At 42.7% G+C, this 19396-nt stretch overlaps 1 protein-coding gene across 1 annotated transcript in view; it reads left to right on the top strand.

Annotated features, from left to right (window-relative positions):
- The first annotated feature begins 13020 nt into the window (after positions 1-13020).
- arhgap36 (Rho GTPase activating protein 36) overlaps positions 13021-19396 on the top strand; it is a 215479-nt gene continuing 209103 nt past the window's right edge. Inside the window, exon 1 of the mRNA XM_043704710.1 lies at positions 13021-13270. Coding sequence (XP_043560645.1) covers positions 13229-13270 — 42 coding nt within the window. The 5' untranslated portion in view covers positions 13021-13228. The remainder of the gene's footprint in view (positions 13271-19396) is intronic.

Raw genomic sequence — 19396 nt, 5'->3', positions numbered from 1 at the left:
GGAATTGAGTTCTGGAGCCCTGAGGTCATGTTGCAGTTTTATAAGACTCTGGTGCAGCCTCATCTGGAGTATTGTGTGCAGTTTTGGTCACCATGTTATAGGAAGGATGTGGAGGCACTGGAACGGGTGCAGGGGAGGTTTACCAGGATGTTGCCTGGTACGGTAGGAAGATCGTATGAGGAAAGTCTGAGGTACTTGGGGCTGTTTTCATTGGAGAAAAGAGGGTTTGGGGGTGACTTGGTAGAGGTGTACAAGATGATTAGGGGTTTAGATAGGGTTGACCATGAGAACCTTTTTCCACGTATGGAGTCAGCTATTACGAGGGGGCATAGCTTTAAATTAAGGGGTGGTAGGTATAGGACAGATATTAAGGGTAGATTCTTTACTCAGCGAGTCGTGAGTTCATGAAATGCCCTGCCAGTAGCAGTGGTGGACTCTCCCTCTTTATGGGCATTTGAACAGGCATTGGATAAGCATATGGAGGATAGTGGGCTAGTGTAGGTTAGGTGGGCTTGGATCGGCGCAACATCGAGGGCCAAAGGACCTGTACTGCGCTGTATTTTTCTAAGTTTTTCTATGTTTCTATCCCTGACTCCAATCACTTCTGAAAGATCATTACCAATGCCTCCACAATGTTTTCAGCTATCTCATTCAGAACCTAGGTGTGTAGTCTATCTGGTTTGGGTTATTTATCCACCTTCAGACTTTCCAGTTTCCCAGCACCTTCTCCTTAGTGATGGCCATGATACTTATCTCTACACCATGATTTTCATGAAGTTCTGGTAGGCTGCTGGTGCTTTCCAATGTGAAATCTGATGCAAAACTGGAGCAATTCACCACTCTATGGAACTCCATCAAAATACCAGCATTTGCATCTGGACAAGCAATGGCAATCCTTCATTGCCCCTCACAGGCAAACAAATGGCACGGCAGCCACAAGCCCACACTGTACACAATACTCCCTCCCACATACAACTTCATGTTCTCATCCAAGTCACCATTGAACAAAATAGTTCACTGGTCATTAGCTACATCCCATCTAAACATCCTCAGTCAGTCTATCTCCAATGCTTACTGGTCACTCACAGCTTGTCATTGTCCAGTAGGGGGTTATGATGTACAGCCAGCAGTTGAATAATTCCACAGATAAGCTTTTATTCACAGTCAGCAAAAGTAAACAGAAACAAAATTTTAAGAGACTGCAGTTTGCCCTCACAGTGTAAACTATCTTCCATTTGATGACTATCTGCTGCACTGAGCTTCATAGAGTTTAGAAGAATGAATGAGTCATCTTATCAAAATATACAATTTATTTACTTACCTGAAATATTTGTCAGTCAGAATCTGTCTGGTTTGTAATACTCAATCTAGCTGAGCTCTGTCATACTCAAGGAGAGCTCCCTACTCTTCAGTGTCCTTATCTTTGACAGAAGACTGCTCCAGTGCTTCGGGTTCCTCAATATCCAGTCCATCGCCTTGGTGCTTTAGTTCAATTATGTAAAGCATAGCTATATCATCCTAGCATACTTGCTCTGTTCAGACTATACTGGAGGGCCCTTCCAGATTGCTTCAGCAGCCCTATCGTTTGCTATATCACAGCCTTGGTCACAGCATGTGCACCAACTGAATGACTAACATATTACATCAAAAAGGGAGTGCCTGCTGCACTCCAACCATTTCCCATCACAGAGTCACCTCAAGCATGAGACTTTTCATTGCATTCATCAGAATCCATTGTTGTCCTAATGATGCAGCAAAGTCCCTCTCACCCAGCAGCATCTTTGGAGGTTTCTCAAACTGTGCAATTTTGAGTATGATTCACTTTCTTTTTATGTTCATGTTACTAACTTCTGCATCACTGAAATGACGAAGCTAGTTTAGCAGCACCACCTTTGACAAATATTTGATGCATCAGTACTTTCAGTTTGTATACAATGCATATGTGCAAAGAAATCTTTGTAAAAGAAATGTAGCTGGAGTTTCCAAATGGATGCTTCATGTATTTGTCCCTGCAATGTCCTACTATCCAGTGGATAAGGATCCTGTGCTTTCATCTATCAAACTGACCCTGTCACCAGCTATCCCTGGGCATTGTCCATGTCACTTTCCAGTTGCATTTCTCACTAGTGAATGGCAAGTGATGACATGGAACACAGCTTTTGATTAACACTATCAGCACTGGGCCCTGCTGACCTTACATGTATGCTTTTCAAGACTAAATGTTATGTAATTACTAGCCATTGCTTATTTTCCTTCAAAACGTTAAAATATATTTTCAATCTACAAATTACACTTAAACTTCCTCCTTTTATACCTTCATAATTGCCCTTGTTTAGATTTATAGACCCAGGGGAGAATCGTACCAGGGTCTGAGTGATATAGGCTATGACGAGATTTGTATAAGAATTGGATGAAAAGTCCAGTGAGGCCTGTCTGGACGTCGAGCATCTCACTCCACCTTCTGTGTTCTTGTCATATGGCATGGTGAGTTACTTGCTCGGGAACAGCGAGTTGCCAATTAAGGAGGACTGCAGCTCATTAAGCGCCTTATTAATGGCACAACTCCCTCATTAATATTCAGCTTCCTATTATATAAAATGTGCAGAACAAGCTAAGATGTCAAGAATTCTCCACACAGAAGTCAGAGTGGGCAACTGCTGACTTCAGCTTGTTACTGGCTATGAGAAGCACCAAACAGCATCTGAGGGCATGATCCAGCTGCAAGCACCCTTCCATAGTCATTGGCATCTGACATTGTCACCCCTCACAGCCATCATGAAGCCTCCCAAATATACAAGCAGGCCACTCAGGAAGTAAAGATGCCTTGTAGGGGGCACCAGCAACTGGCCTAAAAAGTCTACAGCAGGGTCGCATTGCACACAGGGATAGATGCCCAGAGTGCATCTCCAGGGACTTGTTTGCTCTTTGAGTGCTCATTCACTTAGTACCAACTAGTATGGTCCCAGCATCCATGCCATACTTTGCCAGGTCATGCCTATTTGACTGTGGTTGAACTACAAATGTTTAAGGCTCTCAGCAGTCACATATTGACCTGCTGTTTTGCATAGACACACAGTAAGGCAGTTTGAGATTTTGGACTTGTCCAAAGGGTGTGCTGGGGACAATAGAGTCTTGTTGTAGGTTTGTCGAGGCATCAGTTTAATACTTACAGCATGTGCCAGCTACCTGCTCATTAATCACACTGTATGTGTGTGTGTTCACCCAATTAGCCATGTTGTAAACTGGTGGGGGCCAGTCCTCAGTCCAATTAAGGTGGGGACGGCTGCTGGTAAGAAGGTCCCAGTACAGTGAGTCAAGGCCACAGTCTGCACACATTCTTGACTTGGTCAGTCATCACCCTCAGACTCTTACCATTAGAAAATCTTTACATTTGTATTCTGAGGTGTGGGCAATTGCCAGTCGTTCAGGGCCATCACACCAAGTCAGGCGAATTGTGTATTGTCAGTCGGGAAACTGTAAAGAAAATGGAATGGGCTTTTGTCAGTCATGTCTAAACGCTACTTGTTGACATTGGACAAAAATCTGGCGTGAAAACATTGTCGGGGTCAGTCTGTCAATTGTTAAGGGTGCAAGTGGCAGCGTGTAAGGTCGTGGGGAGTGTCACTGCTGAAAGGACAAAGAGAGACAAGATTGAGGGGAGGAGGTAAGTGATGCATTTGTGGATGTGAGCTGTACAAAACAGCAGATTCACATGCATGGCAAACTAAGGCAGTTATTGGCAGTCACCGTCATTGTGGCCTCCATTGGGTTAGCATGGAGGACAAGAGTGTGCATCAGTAATGTACAAAATTGAGTTCAGGAAGCAGAGAGGACAGTTGGAGCCAAAGTTCAATGGGTCTCCATGTAGGGGAGTAGTGGATATAGGTGGAAATGTGCTGTCAGGGTAGAGCAAGGTTAAAAGGGACATGGAGGGTTGGGTTTGAATTGGGTATCTGGAGACCAGATGGAGCTCAATGTCATCCACTATGAGCTGTCTTCTCTGCCATCTTGCCATTCTCTCGATATGAAATGTAACTGGCAAATAGCTCAGGCAACATCAGTGTCAGTTTGACGGGTGAAAGGATGGAATGCACATCTGATATGCCCTGTCAGTTAGACATCCCGACTCAGAGCACAAAAAAGCAAAGCAATGCAAGGCAGGGATACTGTGAGGCTCAGAACAAGTGAATGTTTTGGCAAGTGAAGAGTCCAGAGATGCCAACAAAGTGTCTAATTCTGCTACACATCACACTGTAGCCATGTCACACAGAACCCTATAAGACTCTGACCACTATTACCCCACATTGTTCAATAAGGTCCAGTTGCCTGGTTAGCTTTATTTCACAAACCTACGAACATACAGGGCAAAAGAATTAGCTGACAAGTGAAGAATGAAATTTGGAACCTTGCAAAATTTGTTGAAACCAAGAATTGTCAGCCTATTGTCTTTTGCAATCCAACCAGCCTGGATTACATTCAATGGATGTGGACCTGAATTCTAAGGTTGGATTAGTTATAGTGAATCTGCTGTTTTTTTCAAAACATTCCCTGAGTAGATTAAATAGTTGGGGCAGGATATATAAACTTGTAGATTATATGCATCATGCTAAAAGTGGGGACTTAAGGCTCAAATGCCTTATTTGAATTTGTATTTAGGCTTTCTAAATGAGTTTGAAGTCACTGAAATATTAAAACCTTAATGAAACTTGCATGCCTGTCAACTCAACCTTTTCCTGAAGCATAACAATGCTGAATCTATCATAACATTGTATTTGTATATTTCCTCTGCTCTAATATAATTACACTCCAGAACATTTGCATGAAGACTTCTTAATTAAATTAGATTCAAATTAAGATATATTTGATGAACATAATATGATTCAAGTAATCAGATTTCAGTATGACCTCTATTGCTACACTGTGGAGACTCATACTGATGACTGCCATGAACTATTTATTCACCTTGATGATGCTAGATTAAAGAAGCTGATTTTTCAATTATTTTGTCAGCTTTACTGATAACCTGCTTTTACAGTTTTTAAAATATATACCTGCACAAGCCAATTAACAAATGGGGGTTGTAACCATGTACGTTATTTGAGAAGTGAGGGTGTTGAGATGTCTGTTTCCTTACTGTGTAGAAAATGTTATTGTAGGACCTGGGATGGAATCAAGGAATTTGAGATTTTTGTGCTATCTCATCTTCATCTCGCCAGATTGGGAAAGATTACACCAGAGAAATCTCACTGAAGTGTCTATACTGTCACCTTCTGATTCTAAACCTATATTTATTTGATCCAGGATACAATATATTTTGTTAACTACTTTGTTAACCTGTTCTGCCATCTTCAAAGATTTTTTGTAGAAATACTTCCATGACACTTATATTAATTGAAAAGCAAAGTATTTTACCTTTAGCTTGTATTGCTGCTCATCATTCTTTTATCTAAACCTATTATCTGATGCCTGTTGGTTTGAATTTTATCTCTTAGGTGTCCTCTCTTCTCTTAGGTATTACTACTATCCAATCATTATCACACTTGCACATTTCATATCATCTGCAAATTTTGAAATTGTGTCCTATATCTGAATATTAAGGGCTCAGTTGTACACATTGGATGGGCTTCCACATTTGGAGATCTACCACAGAGAACTGATGGAAAACAAATTGTAATTCACCAAATATATACACAAGGGTTTTTGGAAAAAAATCATGTTGCTCTAAGCTTCCTTTTTTTTACATCAGTATGTCACATTTATTGATATCACATTATTGCATTTCAAGTGTTGACTTCCCATTGTCATTGGGTGAAAGTGAGGAGTGCAGATGCTGGAGATCAGAGTCAAAATTAGAGTGGTACTGGTAAAGCACAGCAGGTCAGGCAGCATCCAAAGAGCAGGAAAATCAATGTTTCCGGCAAAAGCCCTTCATCACGAATCTTCCCATTGCCATTGTTTTATGACAACTATCAATAAAGAATGTATTCCATTGAGTAGCGGTGCAATTGAGTGATGAATGGTTGCAGGATTCTTTAATTTACAGGAAGAAAATCCTATACTGAAGATGTTCAATTTGAGGGGTCATTTAAAATGCAATTTAGAGCAATGGATTTAATAGGACAGGGATATTAATTGATGCAATACCCACCCATCTGTCTGCTGTAATTATGTCTTGACTGTGATGGATAGATTTGTGCTGGGCTCTGTGGAACTGGATTTTATTGCCAAATATTTAAATTACTCAACTCTTCTCAACTCCAACATTCTTGTTCCCTTAGACTATCTGGTCTCACAATGTTGGTAAAGCAACCTTCCATCATCTTGCAGTGTGAACACTGTTAAATGATGTAGTTCAGGAAGCCTTGTTCTGAGATGATATGGCACATACAGAAGGCTGAGAAAGTTCACAAATCACAAGCCTCTCTATTCTCCTCTTCTCCACCATCTCAGCTTCTTGTTTTTGCTTGCTTTTTCCAATGGTCTTCTAAACACTCAGCCTTTCTAAGTCCTAGCAATTAGTGACTGTGTCTCCCAGTTGTCAATGTCTGCTATCTTTCATATTTCACTTGCATGCAACTTTGAAGCAGAGCTATGGAGATCAAGGAGGTCACATCCTAGTGGGAATACAACCATTATTGATCCTATGAACATGGCTAAGCTATTACAGATATTGTTGGTTTAGCAATGAGTCTATGATGATGAAATTAGCATGCTTCTGACCTTTGAGTTGGATACCTTGTTCTCTTGCTACTGCAGAATTGAAAAGATCATGTCAGATTTGCAACTTCCATTTCTCAAACTACACAAGGATTCAAGGAAGATGCATTAAGCCAGAACCTGCAGGCTAATAGATGTCACAATCGTTGCAGACACCTCTATACTTGTGCAGGATCACAAACTTTGCATCACACAGAACCCACAGTGGCATCTTCCTCTAGTGGAAACTATTTAATTTAAGCAGCTGCTGCAGAAATACCATTTTCCATGATTGATGGGTTTAAGTGACATAACACCTGGAGATTTACAACTATTCTTGCTGAGCTCCACACTGTGGTATAAATGCTTGGCTTCTCCATGACTGGCAGGTTTCTTGTGGTTTGTAGCACTTCCTCAGTGACAGCATTCTCTCTCTAGTTATTCTACATTTCTCTCCAATGCTTTATTGCAGTCAATAACCTCCCCTATTTTCTTTTTGCAATCGAGTTGTTTCTTTGCAAATAGATCTGTTACCTTTTTGATCCCTTTGTTTACCCACCTGACATTTTTCCTTTGTTGAAGAATTCTAGTTATTCTGGAAGATTTGTAACCAGTCATTGTTGGTGTTTACCTAACTGTCTGCTGAATTTTGAGTGCCTCCTTATTATTTCCAGAATTTTCTTACTCCAATTTCTCCTGTAACGAATGCAAGCGGACCACTTTGTTACCATGGCAGTGTCGACTATTGTTGTTCAGATGGAACTAGTCAGTAACGTCGAATTATTTTTCACCGTGTGTTAACTGTCTGATATTGTGGATAATTTTTCAAACTATGTTCCATTTCATTTCTACATTCTGTTTGAAAATGTCGGCCAGCATCTGTCCAATCAAATTGTGGAACTGCTGGTATTTCTCTGGGGAGACAGTGGCTGACATTGATGAAAGGACAACATTTCTGCTTTGAATTAATGGAATTCATTTTCTCAATTGAGTACAGAGCACTATTCTGGCCCTGGTTTGGTTACAGGAGTTGCTGGTTAGATGACATATTTTAGCAAGTCCATCTTTGTGCTCCATCCAGCTTTTCTGTCAGGGTTTACTCTTTCAACCTTGAACTCCTCTGAGATATCACATGGCTGTGCAGATATTTTTCCCAGAGTTAGGAGATTGGTTCATGATGTGCTGGGCTCTGTCAAATGCTCAATGGATATGTGCACACCATATCTGAAGGCCAGTCCTTCCCTGCGTTCCTCTGAAGCTTTAGTCTGGGGCTGCAAGTAGCCCTGTGTTATCATGAGGAAGCAAAGCTGAGGACTTGCCAATAGAGAGATTATGTGTATTGATAGGGAAAGACTTTCACATTTTGTCTTTTTTTTGCACTGCTGCTAGCCACCGGTGTGGGTTGACAATAAGAGGCAAACTCGGCACAGAATTGGAAAGTATGATTGCAATCTTTACCCACACATTACATGAGCAATGTTTTTTAAAATTATTTCATGGAAAGAGGGCATCAGTGGCCAGGTAAGCATTCATAGGTGAAAGTGAGGACTGCAGATGCTGGAGATTAGAGTCAAGATCAGAGTGGTGCTGGAAATGCACAGAAGATCAGGCAGCATCCAAGGAGCAGGAAAATCGACGTTTTGGGCAGGACCCCCATTCTTAGTCCATCCGTAATTGTCCAGAGAACAGTTAAAAGTCAACCGCATTTCTGTGGGTCTTGAGTTTAAAAATGTGTTGCTGGAAAAGTGCAGCAGATCAGGCAGCATCAAAGGAGAAGGAGAATCGACGTTTCGGGCATAAGCCCTTCTTCAGGAAATCTTATGTCTGAAATGCACAGCTTATGCCCGAAACGCCGATTATCCTTCTCCTTTGATGCTGCCTGACCTGCTGTGCTTTCCCAGCAACACATTTTTAAGCTCTGATCCCCAGCATCTGCAGTCCTCACTTTCTCCCTGTTGGTCTGGAGTCACATGTAGACCAGACCAGGTAAGGATGACAGTTTCCCTCCCTCAAGGACATTAGTGAATGAGATGGGTTTTTTTTCTCATCAATCAACAATAGTTTTATTGTCATCATTAGACGGTGGCACAGTGGTTAGCACTGCTGCCTCACAGTGCCAGAGACCCGGATTCAATTCCCGCCTCAGGCGACTGTGTGGAGTTTGCACATTCTCCCCGTGCCTGCGTGGGTTTCCTCCGGGTGCTCCGGTTTCCTCCCACAATCCAAAAAATGTGCAGGTTAGGTGAATTGGCCATGCTAAATTGCCTGTAGTGTTAGGTGAAGGGGTAAATGTAGGGGAATGGGTCTGGGTGGGTTACGCTTCGGCGGGTCGGTGTGGACTTGTTGGGCCGAAGGGCCTGTTTCCACACTGTAAGTAATCTAAAAAGTGTCCTCCGGGTAAACTAATGGGCTATCAACAGATAAAAGCAAAGTTGTCATAGTTCTACAGGAATATTAAGCTGCTCTCTCATTATAGAGTGGTGAGTTTAACTTGACGATCACCATTCCTCAGGTGAAGGGAAAGATTAACCCTGGGGTTAATGATTAGGCTGGAACTGTCATGGTGACCTTGGCTAATATGGGAAGTAAACCTGTGCTATTGATGTCCTGCTGCTTAACAAACCAGCCATCCAGCCAACTGACCTATCCCAACCCATGCACATATGCAATGAATAACATCCTCCACAAAAAGTATCTAAGAGCTAAATGATCCTGTGGTGGAAGAATTGCTCACTGATCAGAAGCAGGGTCAATCAATTCAAGCATAGGCCTGACTATTCTCCCACATTGAAGAATATGCATTCTAAGAGTATTGTGAAACATCTAGAGCATCCACATTTGAAGTCAGAGACTTGTCAGAAGGTGGGATAGTGTAACAGACGTCATTGTACAATGGGCTAACTACAGGAAAAAATGTAAAGTTAGATGTTGTATAAGTTAATGGCTCTGTGGTTAGTTGTTCATGTCATATCGTTTCCACCCATTCTAAAAGGTCTCACACAGTCTGTTTGTTTGTGGGATCAAATAGTTCTACTGTTGTTTTCAGAAGGGGAACAGAGGTATTCATACCAGTTTCTTCGGCCTTAAAAAATACGCTGACCAAATATGGTTGCACTGATTGCTATGAATCATCATCATCGTCATAGAGCCATAGAGATGTACAGCAACTTGTCCATTCTGACCAGGTATTCCAACCCAATCTAGTCCCACCTGCCAGCAACAGGCCCATATCCCTCCAAACCCTTCCTATTCATATACCCATCCAGATGCCTTTTAAATGTTGCAATTGTACCAGCCTCCACCACTTCCTCTAGCAGCTCACTCCATACATGTACCACCCTCTGCATGAAAAGGTTGCCCCTTAGGTCTCTTTACATCTTTCCCATCTCACCCTAAACGTATGCCCTCTAGTTCTGGACTCCCCCACCCCAATGAAAAGACCTTGTCAACTTATCCTATCCATGCACCTCATGATTTTATAAACCTCTATAAGATCACCCCTCAGCCTCCAATACTCGAGGGAAAACAGTCTTAGCCTATTCAATCTCTCCCTATAGCTCAAATCCTGGAACTCTGGAAACGTCCTTGTAAATCCTTTCTGAACCCTTTCAAGTTTCACAACATCTTTCTGTTTGGGAAAAAAAAGTCATCAAACCCTCTTGTTATCTCAGAAAAGTGCATCTTCAGTAGATACATTATGGTGTTGTATCTGCCACTATTAATAATTAAATAGGCCTAAGACAAAGCAAACATGAACAAGATTTGAGGTAATTCACTCATCCAATTACTCAATACCACATCCTATAGAGATGGCAAATTCCACAAGATACCAGCAGTGGCCATCTTTGAAAACATCACGTTACATCATGTGAGCCAAATTTCAGATTATACTGCTCATTTCTCCTGGTAGCTATCCTGTCAGAAGTGTAGAACAAATGAGAATATATAAGCAGTATCATATTCTCCTTTCTCATGTAAAATTAATCCGTAATCATAGCTGCAAAGTTTTACTCATACCATTGTTTCAAAAGTTTATAGTGAGCACAAGGCTGTTGGTTCACCAAGTGCACCTATTACTCTTACACATGCCTGTGGGGAATGGCAAAAAAACCCTGTAAAATCCTTGCAATTTCCCTGGCACTGACTATCAGCTCCAACAATAGCATGTTTTACACTGTAAAGAAAGAGACTTCTCAACCCCCCCCCCCCTCCTGCAGCAATCTGCATGGTCACAGCCCTAACTTACGAATTAGTTTGTATGCTATTGTTCAGTATGCAAATATTTGTGTCCTTATACGTTTATAAACTGTAGGAACAGGTTATTAGTTAAGGTTAAAAAAGAATTGAAAATTAGCTGTTTTAATCTAGCATTGTCAAAGTGAGTAAATATTTATTACTCATGTTACCATCCCTGTATGTTGCTGTTTGCTTAATATAGAAGCAGAAATCAGATTGAAATCTTGTTACTTGTATCAAATCGTATGATTTTAAAACATCTTCATTTGAATATGATTTAGTTAAAAACTTAATTCTTCTAACATGTAGCTGCTCAGCAAATGGCAGAGGACTCTAAGGTAGCAGAAATAGCTTCCCAAGATGTGGAAATCGCCTCCAGAAGTATATAAAAAAATTCAGAATTGTTGTAAACAAAAGCATTTTAATAACATAAGCTGATGACAGTATTTAAAGGCTTCCAGCTTGTCAATTACTGTGCCCTGTCAATTCCTGGTATCATCCTACTTTGTCTGACCTGGTACGTCTCAGGAAGCCCTGGAAACCTATGTACTGACATTTAAGAACAGATTCAGCATTAGAAATGTACTCATTTGCCCTTTAGCACATGTTAATTGCAGACCTGCCTGCCCCATGGTGGGTTTGTGCTTGCTACTAACATGTTTGTATTAAATGTGGAAATTTGCAGCTTTCTGTCAGTTCCCAAAAACTGTACTTTCTTGCCCCAGAGATTTGGACCAATATCTACCCACACTGGCAGCTAATATATCCCACCATAGAAACCAAGATTCTAGTTTAATCTCTGCTTGATGCTGAGCTAATTGAACACTACAATCAGTTTCAGAACCCTGTGTTTGTTCTTTATTTTACCCCCGTGTTAGTGATCTTCTGGGTGGGGTGCGGTGGTGGTGATGGTAGGTGGGGGGAGTCGGGGGGTGGGGGTGGTGTGGGTGGGGAGGGGTGAGTGTTTCTATATAAGTCAGTAATCGCCTCATTTCTGGCCATGACCTCAGAAATGGGACCATTGCAGTTTCCAAACCTAGGGCTCTCCTCTGCTTTCTGGTTTAAAGATAGCAAAAGGGTCAGGTCAGCAAGTGGTTGGCAGGTGAAGATATCTATTGCGTTATGCCTAATTTTATGACTCCCTGTTTATCGACTAACTGGTCTTTGGAGGAGTATAACATACAAAAAGTAAGCTTGCTATGATATTCCTGTGGCTGAATGTTTTCACCAAAAATATAATTATTCTTAAAATGTCTAAATAAAAACATTACAACCCATTCAACTTGAATATAACTGATTTTGCAACAAAGTCAACTTGTCCCAATACTGCTATATTGCTGTTATAGCTTTAATATTCACAAAGCATGTTCAATGTTAGGTATGGAACACAACAGCAAAACATTTCAAATTGCAAGTTACAGAAATTGCATGGACATAGACTTTTTTTATTTGTACGTCATGTTCCACTCTGAGATGCCTGAATGAATATCTCCTTGATAGTCATTATTTAGACACATGAAAAACAACCTGGGCAAACTGTCAGATAGCAACTGGTATCTAAAGTAGACAGGCAGGAAGCTGGACGAGCATTGCAAGCCAGGCAGCATCAGTAGGTGGAGAAGTCCGACGATTTAGGTGTAATCCTTCTTCAGGAATGGAGGTGGGGGTAGCAGTAACTGGCACAAGGAACTACTTCCAAGTGAAGATAGCAAATTTTGAAACCGCTTTTAAAAGTTATGACCTTAACTTAAAATATTCAATTATGTAAATTAACTGTAACACTATGTATTGCATAATGCATTCCTTACATTATTAAAAATGAGCTCTTTTACAATAATTAAACTGTCGGAAACTGCATTTCTAAACTTCCTTCCTCTTTCGTAAACACTACTACAAAGTTAATGACTGCTGTCTTCAGGCTTCTGAGGATTTCTAAGTCTGACTGCTATTTGCACACCTCCAGCTTCTGTCTCTTGTCTGAAGCGTGACATTCATTGTTACTGTAGGAAAGTGCCTTCCAGAAGGGTGCTCTCTCTCTCTCTCTCTCTGTGCTGTGAGCTCTCTGCCTCCTGTTGTTTGAGTCAGCAGCAGCCCAGGCAGTTAACAAACACTCAGATAAGAGAAACTGAATGGTGCCACTAGACCAAAATTCAGATACAACTGCTGCATGGGAAAATGTGAAGAAAGCAGAGATAATACTTCGCTATTTTCTTATGTCATATATATTTGACACAGTTTTTGCTGTGGTCTGAGCAACGGATTATCCTTTCTGATTCCTGTGAACTGCAGCATAAAAATGGATGATTCAGTATTTTTTGACAATCCGTTATATTACATGGTGAGTCAAAACTAATTTTTTTTAACAGTCTGTGCAAAATCTTTCTTCTAATCTTGCGATCTAACAGTACCACATCAGTGATATAGAATACATCTAGCTTCATGCTTTTCAAATTTTTGAATTAATAACTCTGAATTACTGATAACTTTGCAATTTAGTGAGTTATTAATTTGGCGTGCTTCATGTGAACAGTCTAGTGTAGTGATTCGCTGAGATAGTGAAGTAACTCATGATCTGTAACAGGCATAAGATGTGTTTTGCTTTAGCTTCAAGGTTTTGGATTCGCAAAATGTGCAATTTGATAGCAAGCTTAGAGTTGCTCTGCAATTTAAAATAGGTCAAATCATGAATTGGTAAATTGGGAGGAAATTTGCAAATGTGTTCAATTCAAGTTTTGAGAACTGCATTCAAATCCAAAGCCCAATGTTTTTAGACTTTTATGGATGGAGTATTAATTTATACATCAATTATAATTGGAATTTGAAAGCATTCTCTTGTCAATTCAAACCCCACAATTGTGGTCAAGATTTACCATTTTCATGGGATAGGAGGAAAGATCACTGTGAGCATGACCATTAGTTTTTGCATTAATTCTATGGAAACTGTTTGACAATGAAATTGGCTAGTGCAGCATTGATGCATGTAGGATTTCAATTACAAATTAGGCTAAAGCCCTTTTTTAATGAAAATGTACAGAAGAAATATACCGATTATCCTTAATTAACTTTGGATACATCGGAAACATCTTTATTTTGCAGACCTATATCAATTCTTCTGGGGAGGCCATTTGATGAGCTGCTACTAGCACTGACAGTACAGTCTTCCTCATTTATATGACACAAACTTCTGCTCCATTATGTCCTGTATTAACTTCAATTTCCTGAATCATTTTGTTGAATGGATATGAAATCTTTGACACAAAATTTTGAGACGTGTACTCCATTACTTATCTATCCTATATCTATAGCGTTGAGTTTTACATTAAAACATTTCGAAACATTATGCTACATGTAGGTTAGGCCATCACTTACAACATGCCATACCTCCCAAAGAGATTTTGTGAATGTCTTCTTCAAAACCATGGAGAATTGATGTCGGGAGATCTGGCCCCCAAATCAAAGGGAATCACATATTTACTGCGTTTGTACTAATTTAGTTGCCTCATTATGGAACAATAATGACACAATTGACCACATTTAAATTAACATCATGAAAATGATTGATTAAAATAAAATAAATCTTTGTTCTTTCTCGGTTTTTAATATTTTTCAGTTAAATCTCATCAAAATTTTTTCTTTACGCACAGGGTTTGAAGTGAATTGTATGATAGTGAAAGGATGGCAAGAATCTTTTCTGGGCCTATTTTCAGGTCTCAAGTGGGGGGATCACAGTGTGCCTCAGATGCTAGAGACCTGAGATGGGCATCAGTCAGTTTCCTTTGGTCCCGTAGAAGTCAATTGTGTTACCAGCAATGCACATCAGGTAGAAATTAAGAGTAATGAACATGGTCTTGCTACTGCACTCAGAGAGGATAAGGGAAGACAGCAAGTGTTGACTGGTTGAGAACCTCAGTGGATTTGTGGAGTCACAAGGACTATCTTGTTACCCCTGACTCTATTAAGATAACTTAGAAAGAGAGAAATAAATATATTTTTAATGTTGGAAGGTTGCAGCAACCCTTTTGTACTTGGGCCCTGGAAGAAATTGAAAGAACAGGGTGGAGAATGTTTGACTCATGCACATACTCTGTTTCCAAATGATTTAATACTGGAATCATTTGATATATATGATCCCTTGTTAGCCTGTAACATGATGTCTGCTAATAATGAAATGTCACCTGAGCTGAAGTAAATTTCAGTGCCTGCACAAATGAAGTGCCAAATATTGAACATTTTGTTCATGTCTTGTAGCCAACAAAGTACTGATTATGCAATCTAGGAGAGAGCACTGTGTGGGTAGAGTTTCATTAATGCTTTATCCCTCACATTCTGATTTTAAAGTTTACGTGTGATTTTTAACACACTGACACCCAACTTCCACTTCATGTTGCACTAAAAGGGGAATGAGAATTGACTAGTTGTTCCAGCTTATAAGATGTTTGATGAGTTGATGTTTGGGTGGGCCAGCCCCCTGGAATGAGGAGGAGCATTGAACTAAATGAAAATGAAGTAAGGTGATATTAATTGGATTCCTCTACATTCCCTCCTTCAGCTATCATCAGTGTACATTTCCGCCACCTCCAAACGGACACCACCACCAGGGATATATTTCCCTCCCCACCCCTTTCCGCTTTCCGCAAACACCGTTCTCTCCATGACTACCTAGTCAGGTCCATGCCCCCCAACAACCCACCCTCCCATCCTGACATCTTCCCCTGCCTCTGCAGGAATTGCAAAACCTGCGCCCACATCTCCTCCCTCACCTCCATCCAAGGCCCCAAAGGAGCCTTCCACAGCCATCAAAGTTTTACCTGTACAGTTCACCAATGTCATTTATTGTATCTGTTGCTCCCGATGCGGTCTCCTCTACATTGGGGAGACTGGACAGCTCCTAGCAGAGCGCTTTAGGGAACATCTCCAGAACACCCACACCAATCAAACCCACCGCCCTGTGGCCCAACATTTCAACTCCCCCTCCCACTCTGCCGAGGACATGGAGGTCCTGGGCCTCCTTCACCGCCGCTCCCTCACCACCCGACGCCTGGAGGAAGAACGCCTCATCTTTCACCTCGGAACACTTCAACCCCAGAGTATCAATGTGGATTTCACCAGTTTCCTCATTTCCCCTTCTCCCACCTCACCCCAGTTCCAACCTTCCAGCTCAGCACCATCCTCATGACCTGTCCTACCTGCCAATCTTCCTTTCCACCTATCTGCTCCACCCTCCTCTCTGACCTATCACCTCCATCCCCACCCCCATTCACTTATTGTACTCTATGATACTTTCTCCCCTCCCCCACCCCCCTCTCATTTATCTCTCCACCCTGCAGGCTCCCTGCCTCTATTTCTGATGAAAGGCTTTTGCCCGAAACGTTGATTTTCCTGGTCCTTGGATGCTGCCTGACCTGCTGTGCTTTTCCAGCACCATTCCAATCCAGACTCTGGTTTCCAGCATCTGCAGTCCTCGTTTTTACCAATATTCCTCGTGTCAGAATACTGGTCACATGATCAGCCGCGATGGCAGAGCCACATTGTCTGTATGCTTGGCACAAAATTTTCCAAACTAGTGCTCTCCTCTGGGGTCTGTAATGGTATGTGATCACTCAGAGTGCAGAGGAGCTGCTCCAAGGGCATGCTAAAAACCTTCCGAAACAAATGCAGCATCTCCACTGATATGTGGGAATTGCTTGCAGTTATGTAGTTGGGTGTGTGATACCCCTTTTAAGAGACAGCTGTCAGGTGACCAGAGCAGGAGCTAGGGGAGGCAGTCTAAAACCCACTGGAGCAGAAAGGATGCACAATAAAGTAATCTCTGTTCAAGTTTACTACCCACCTGCCTTGCGTTCTATTTATAGTTCCAGTGAACTGCAAATATAACACTTGTCCTAGAAGACAAACTGGAGAAGAAGTATCTAGAAAGGCATCAACCACTTTGAGTATCATTGAATGGAACACATGGAGGCCAAGTGTAAGTGATGGAAGAGTGTGCCGAATCCAGTGCGTCCAACCCACCTACTTCCTCAAACACCACCTGCCTCACCTATTGCAGAGTCGGTGGCTCCAGGAATGGAATATTCAGCCACCACAAAACCCATCCATAATCCAAAGGGGAAGCAAGTCATCCTCGATCCTGAGGGGCTGTCAATGAAGAAAGTGGGTTGCCAAAACTGAACACAAGGCAAAAGTGAGGACTGCAGATACTGGAACTAGAGTTTAGACCAGAGTGGTGCTGGAAAAGCACAGCAGGTCAGGCAGCATCCGAGGAGCAAGAAAATCGACGTTTCGGGCAAAAGCCGTTCATCAGGAATCCTGATGAAGGGCTTTTGCCCGAAACGTCGATTTTCTTGCTCCTCGGATGCGGCTTGATCTGCTGTGCTTTTCCAGCACCACTCAGGTCTAAAAACTGAACACAATACAATTGTTGTGGCTGAACCAGTATTTTGTGCAAAGTTATCATAGCTTCTCTGCTTTTGCATTCTAAATGTCTGTTTATTAAGCCCAAGGCCTCAGAACCTTTCGTTAACTATTTTATTAATCTGCCCTGCTGATTTATACATCCAAACCCAGGTTCCTCTGCTCCTGCACTCATTTTAGTTGGTCTGGGGCTTAGATTACTTTGAATGGACTTTCTCTTCATTTCCAACTGCCACCGGGACATTACCCACCTCAACCTGTCTACCTCCACTCCAACCTCTCACCCTCGCAACGCGCAGCCCTCTACTCCCTCTGCTCCAATCCCGACCTCACCATCAAGCCAGCAGATAAAGGGGGCGCAGTGGTAGTCTGGCGCACTACCTCTACACCACTGAAGCTAAACGCCAACTCGAATATTCCATTCCTGGAGCCACTCTTCCTACCGCCCCCTTGACCATGACCCCACCCCCCATCACCAAACCATCATCTCCCAGACCATACAAAACCTCATCACCTCAGGAGATCTCCCACCCACAGTTATCAACCTCATAGTCCGGGAACCCCACACTGCCCAGTTCTACCTCCTTCCCAAGATCCACAAGCCTGACCACCCTGGCCAACCCATTGTCTCAGCATGCTCCTGCCCCACTGAACTCATTTCTAACTACCTCAACACTATCCTATCTACCCTAGTCCAAGAACTCCCCACATACGTTCGAGACACCACCCACGCCCTCCATCTCCTCCAAGACTTCCGCTTCCCCGGCCCCCAACGCCTCATCTTCACCATGGATATCCAATCTCTCTACACCTCCATCCGCCATGATCAGGGTCTCCAAGCCCTCCGTTTCTTCCTCTTCCGACGTCCCCAACAGTACCCTTCCACCGACACTCTCATTACCTCTTCCTCCGCTACATTGGTGACTGCATTGGCGCCACCTCGTGCTCCCGCGAGGAGGTTGAGCAATTCATCAACTTCACCAACACATTCCACCCTGACCTTAAATTTACCTGCACCATCTCTGACACCTTCCTCCCCTTCCTGGACCTCTCCATCTCCATTAATGACGACCGACTTGACACTGACATTTTTTACAAACCCACCGACTCCCACAGCTACCTGGATTACACTTCTTCCCACCCTACTTCCTGCCATCCCGTATTCCCAATTCCTCTGCCTCCGCCGTATGTGTTCCCAGGAGGACCAGTTCCACCACAAAACACACCGGATGGCCTCCTTCTTTAGAGATCGCAATTTCCCTTCCCACTTGGTTAAAGATGCCCTCCAATGCATTTCGTCCACATCCCGCACCTCTGCCCTCAGACCACAACCCTCCAACCGTAACAAGGACAGAACGCCCCTGGTGCTCACCTTCCACCCTACCAACCTTTGCATAAATCAAATCATCCACCGACATTTCCGCCACCTCCAAAAAGACCCCACCACCAGGGATATATTTTCCTCCCCACCCCTTTCCACCTTTCGCAAAGACTGTTCCCTCCGTGACTACCTGGTCAGGTCCACGCCCCCCGACATCCCACCCTACCATCCTGGCACCTTCCCCTGCCACCGCAGGAATTGCAAAACCTGCCCACACCTCCTCCCTCACCTCCATCCAAGGCCCTAAAGGAGCCTTCCACATCTATCCATTACCTGCATATCCACCAATATCATTTATTGTATCCGTTGCTCCCGATGCGGTCTCCTCTACATTGGGGAGACTGGACGCCCTTTAGGGAACATTTCTGGGACACCCGCACCAATCAACCAAACCGCCCTGTGGCCCAACATTTCAACTTTCCCTCCCACTCTGCTGAGGACATGGAGATCCTGGGCCTCCTTCACCGCCGCTCCCTCACCACCAGACACCTGCAGGAAGAATGTCTCATCTTCCGCCTCGGAACACTTCAACCCCAGGGCATCAATGTGGACTTCAACAGTTTCCTCATTTCCCCTTCCCCCACATCACTCCAGTTCCAAACTTCCAGCTCAGCACTGTCCCCATGACTTGTCCTACCTGCCTATCTTCTTTTCCGCCTATCCACTTCACCC

Source organism: Chiloscyllium plagiosum, chromosome 15 (assembly GCF_004010195.1).
Source record: "Chiloscyllium plagiosum isolate BGI_BamShark_2017 chromosome 15, ASM401019v2, whole genome shotgun sequence".
Taxonomy (NCBI): Eukaryota; Metazoa; Chordata; class Chondrichthyes; order Orectolobiformes; family Hemiscylliidae; genus Chiloscyllium; species Chiloscyllium plagiosum.
The sequence above is the reverse complement of the archived record's forward strand: the minus strand, read 5'-3'. Positions and strand labels throughout refer to the sequence as shown.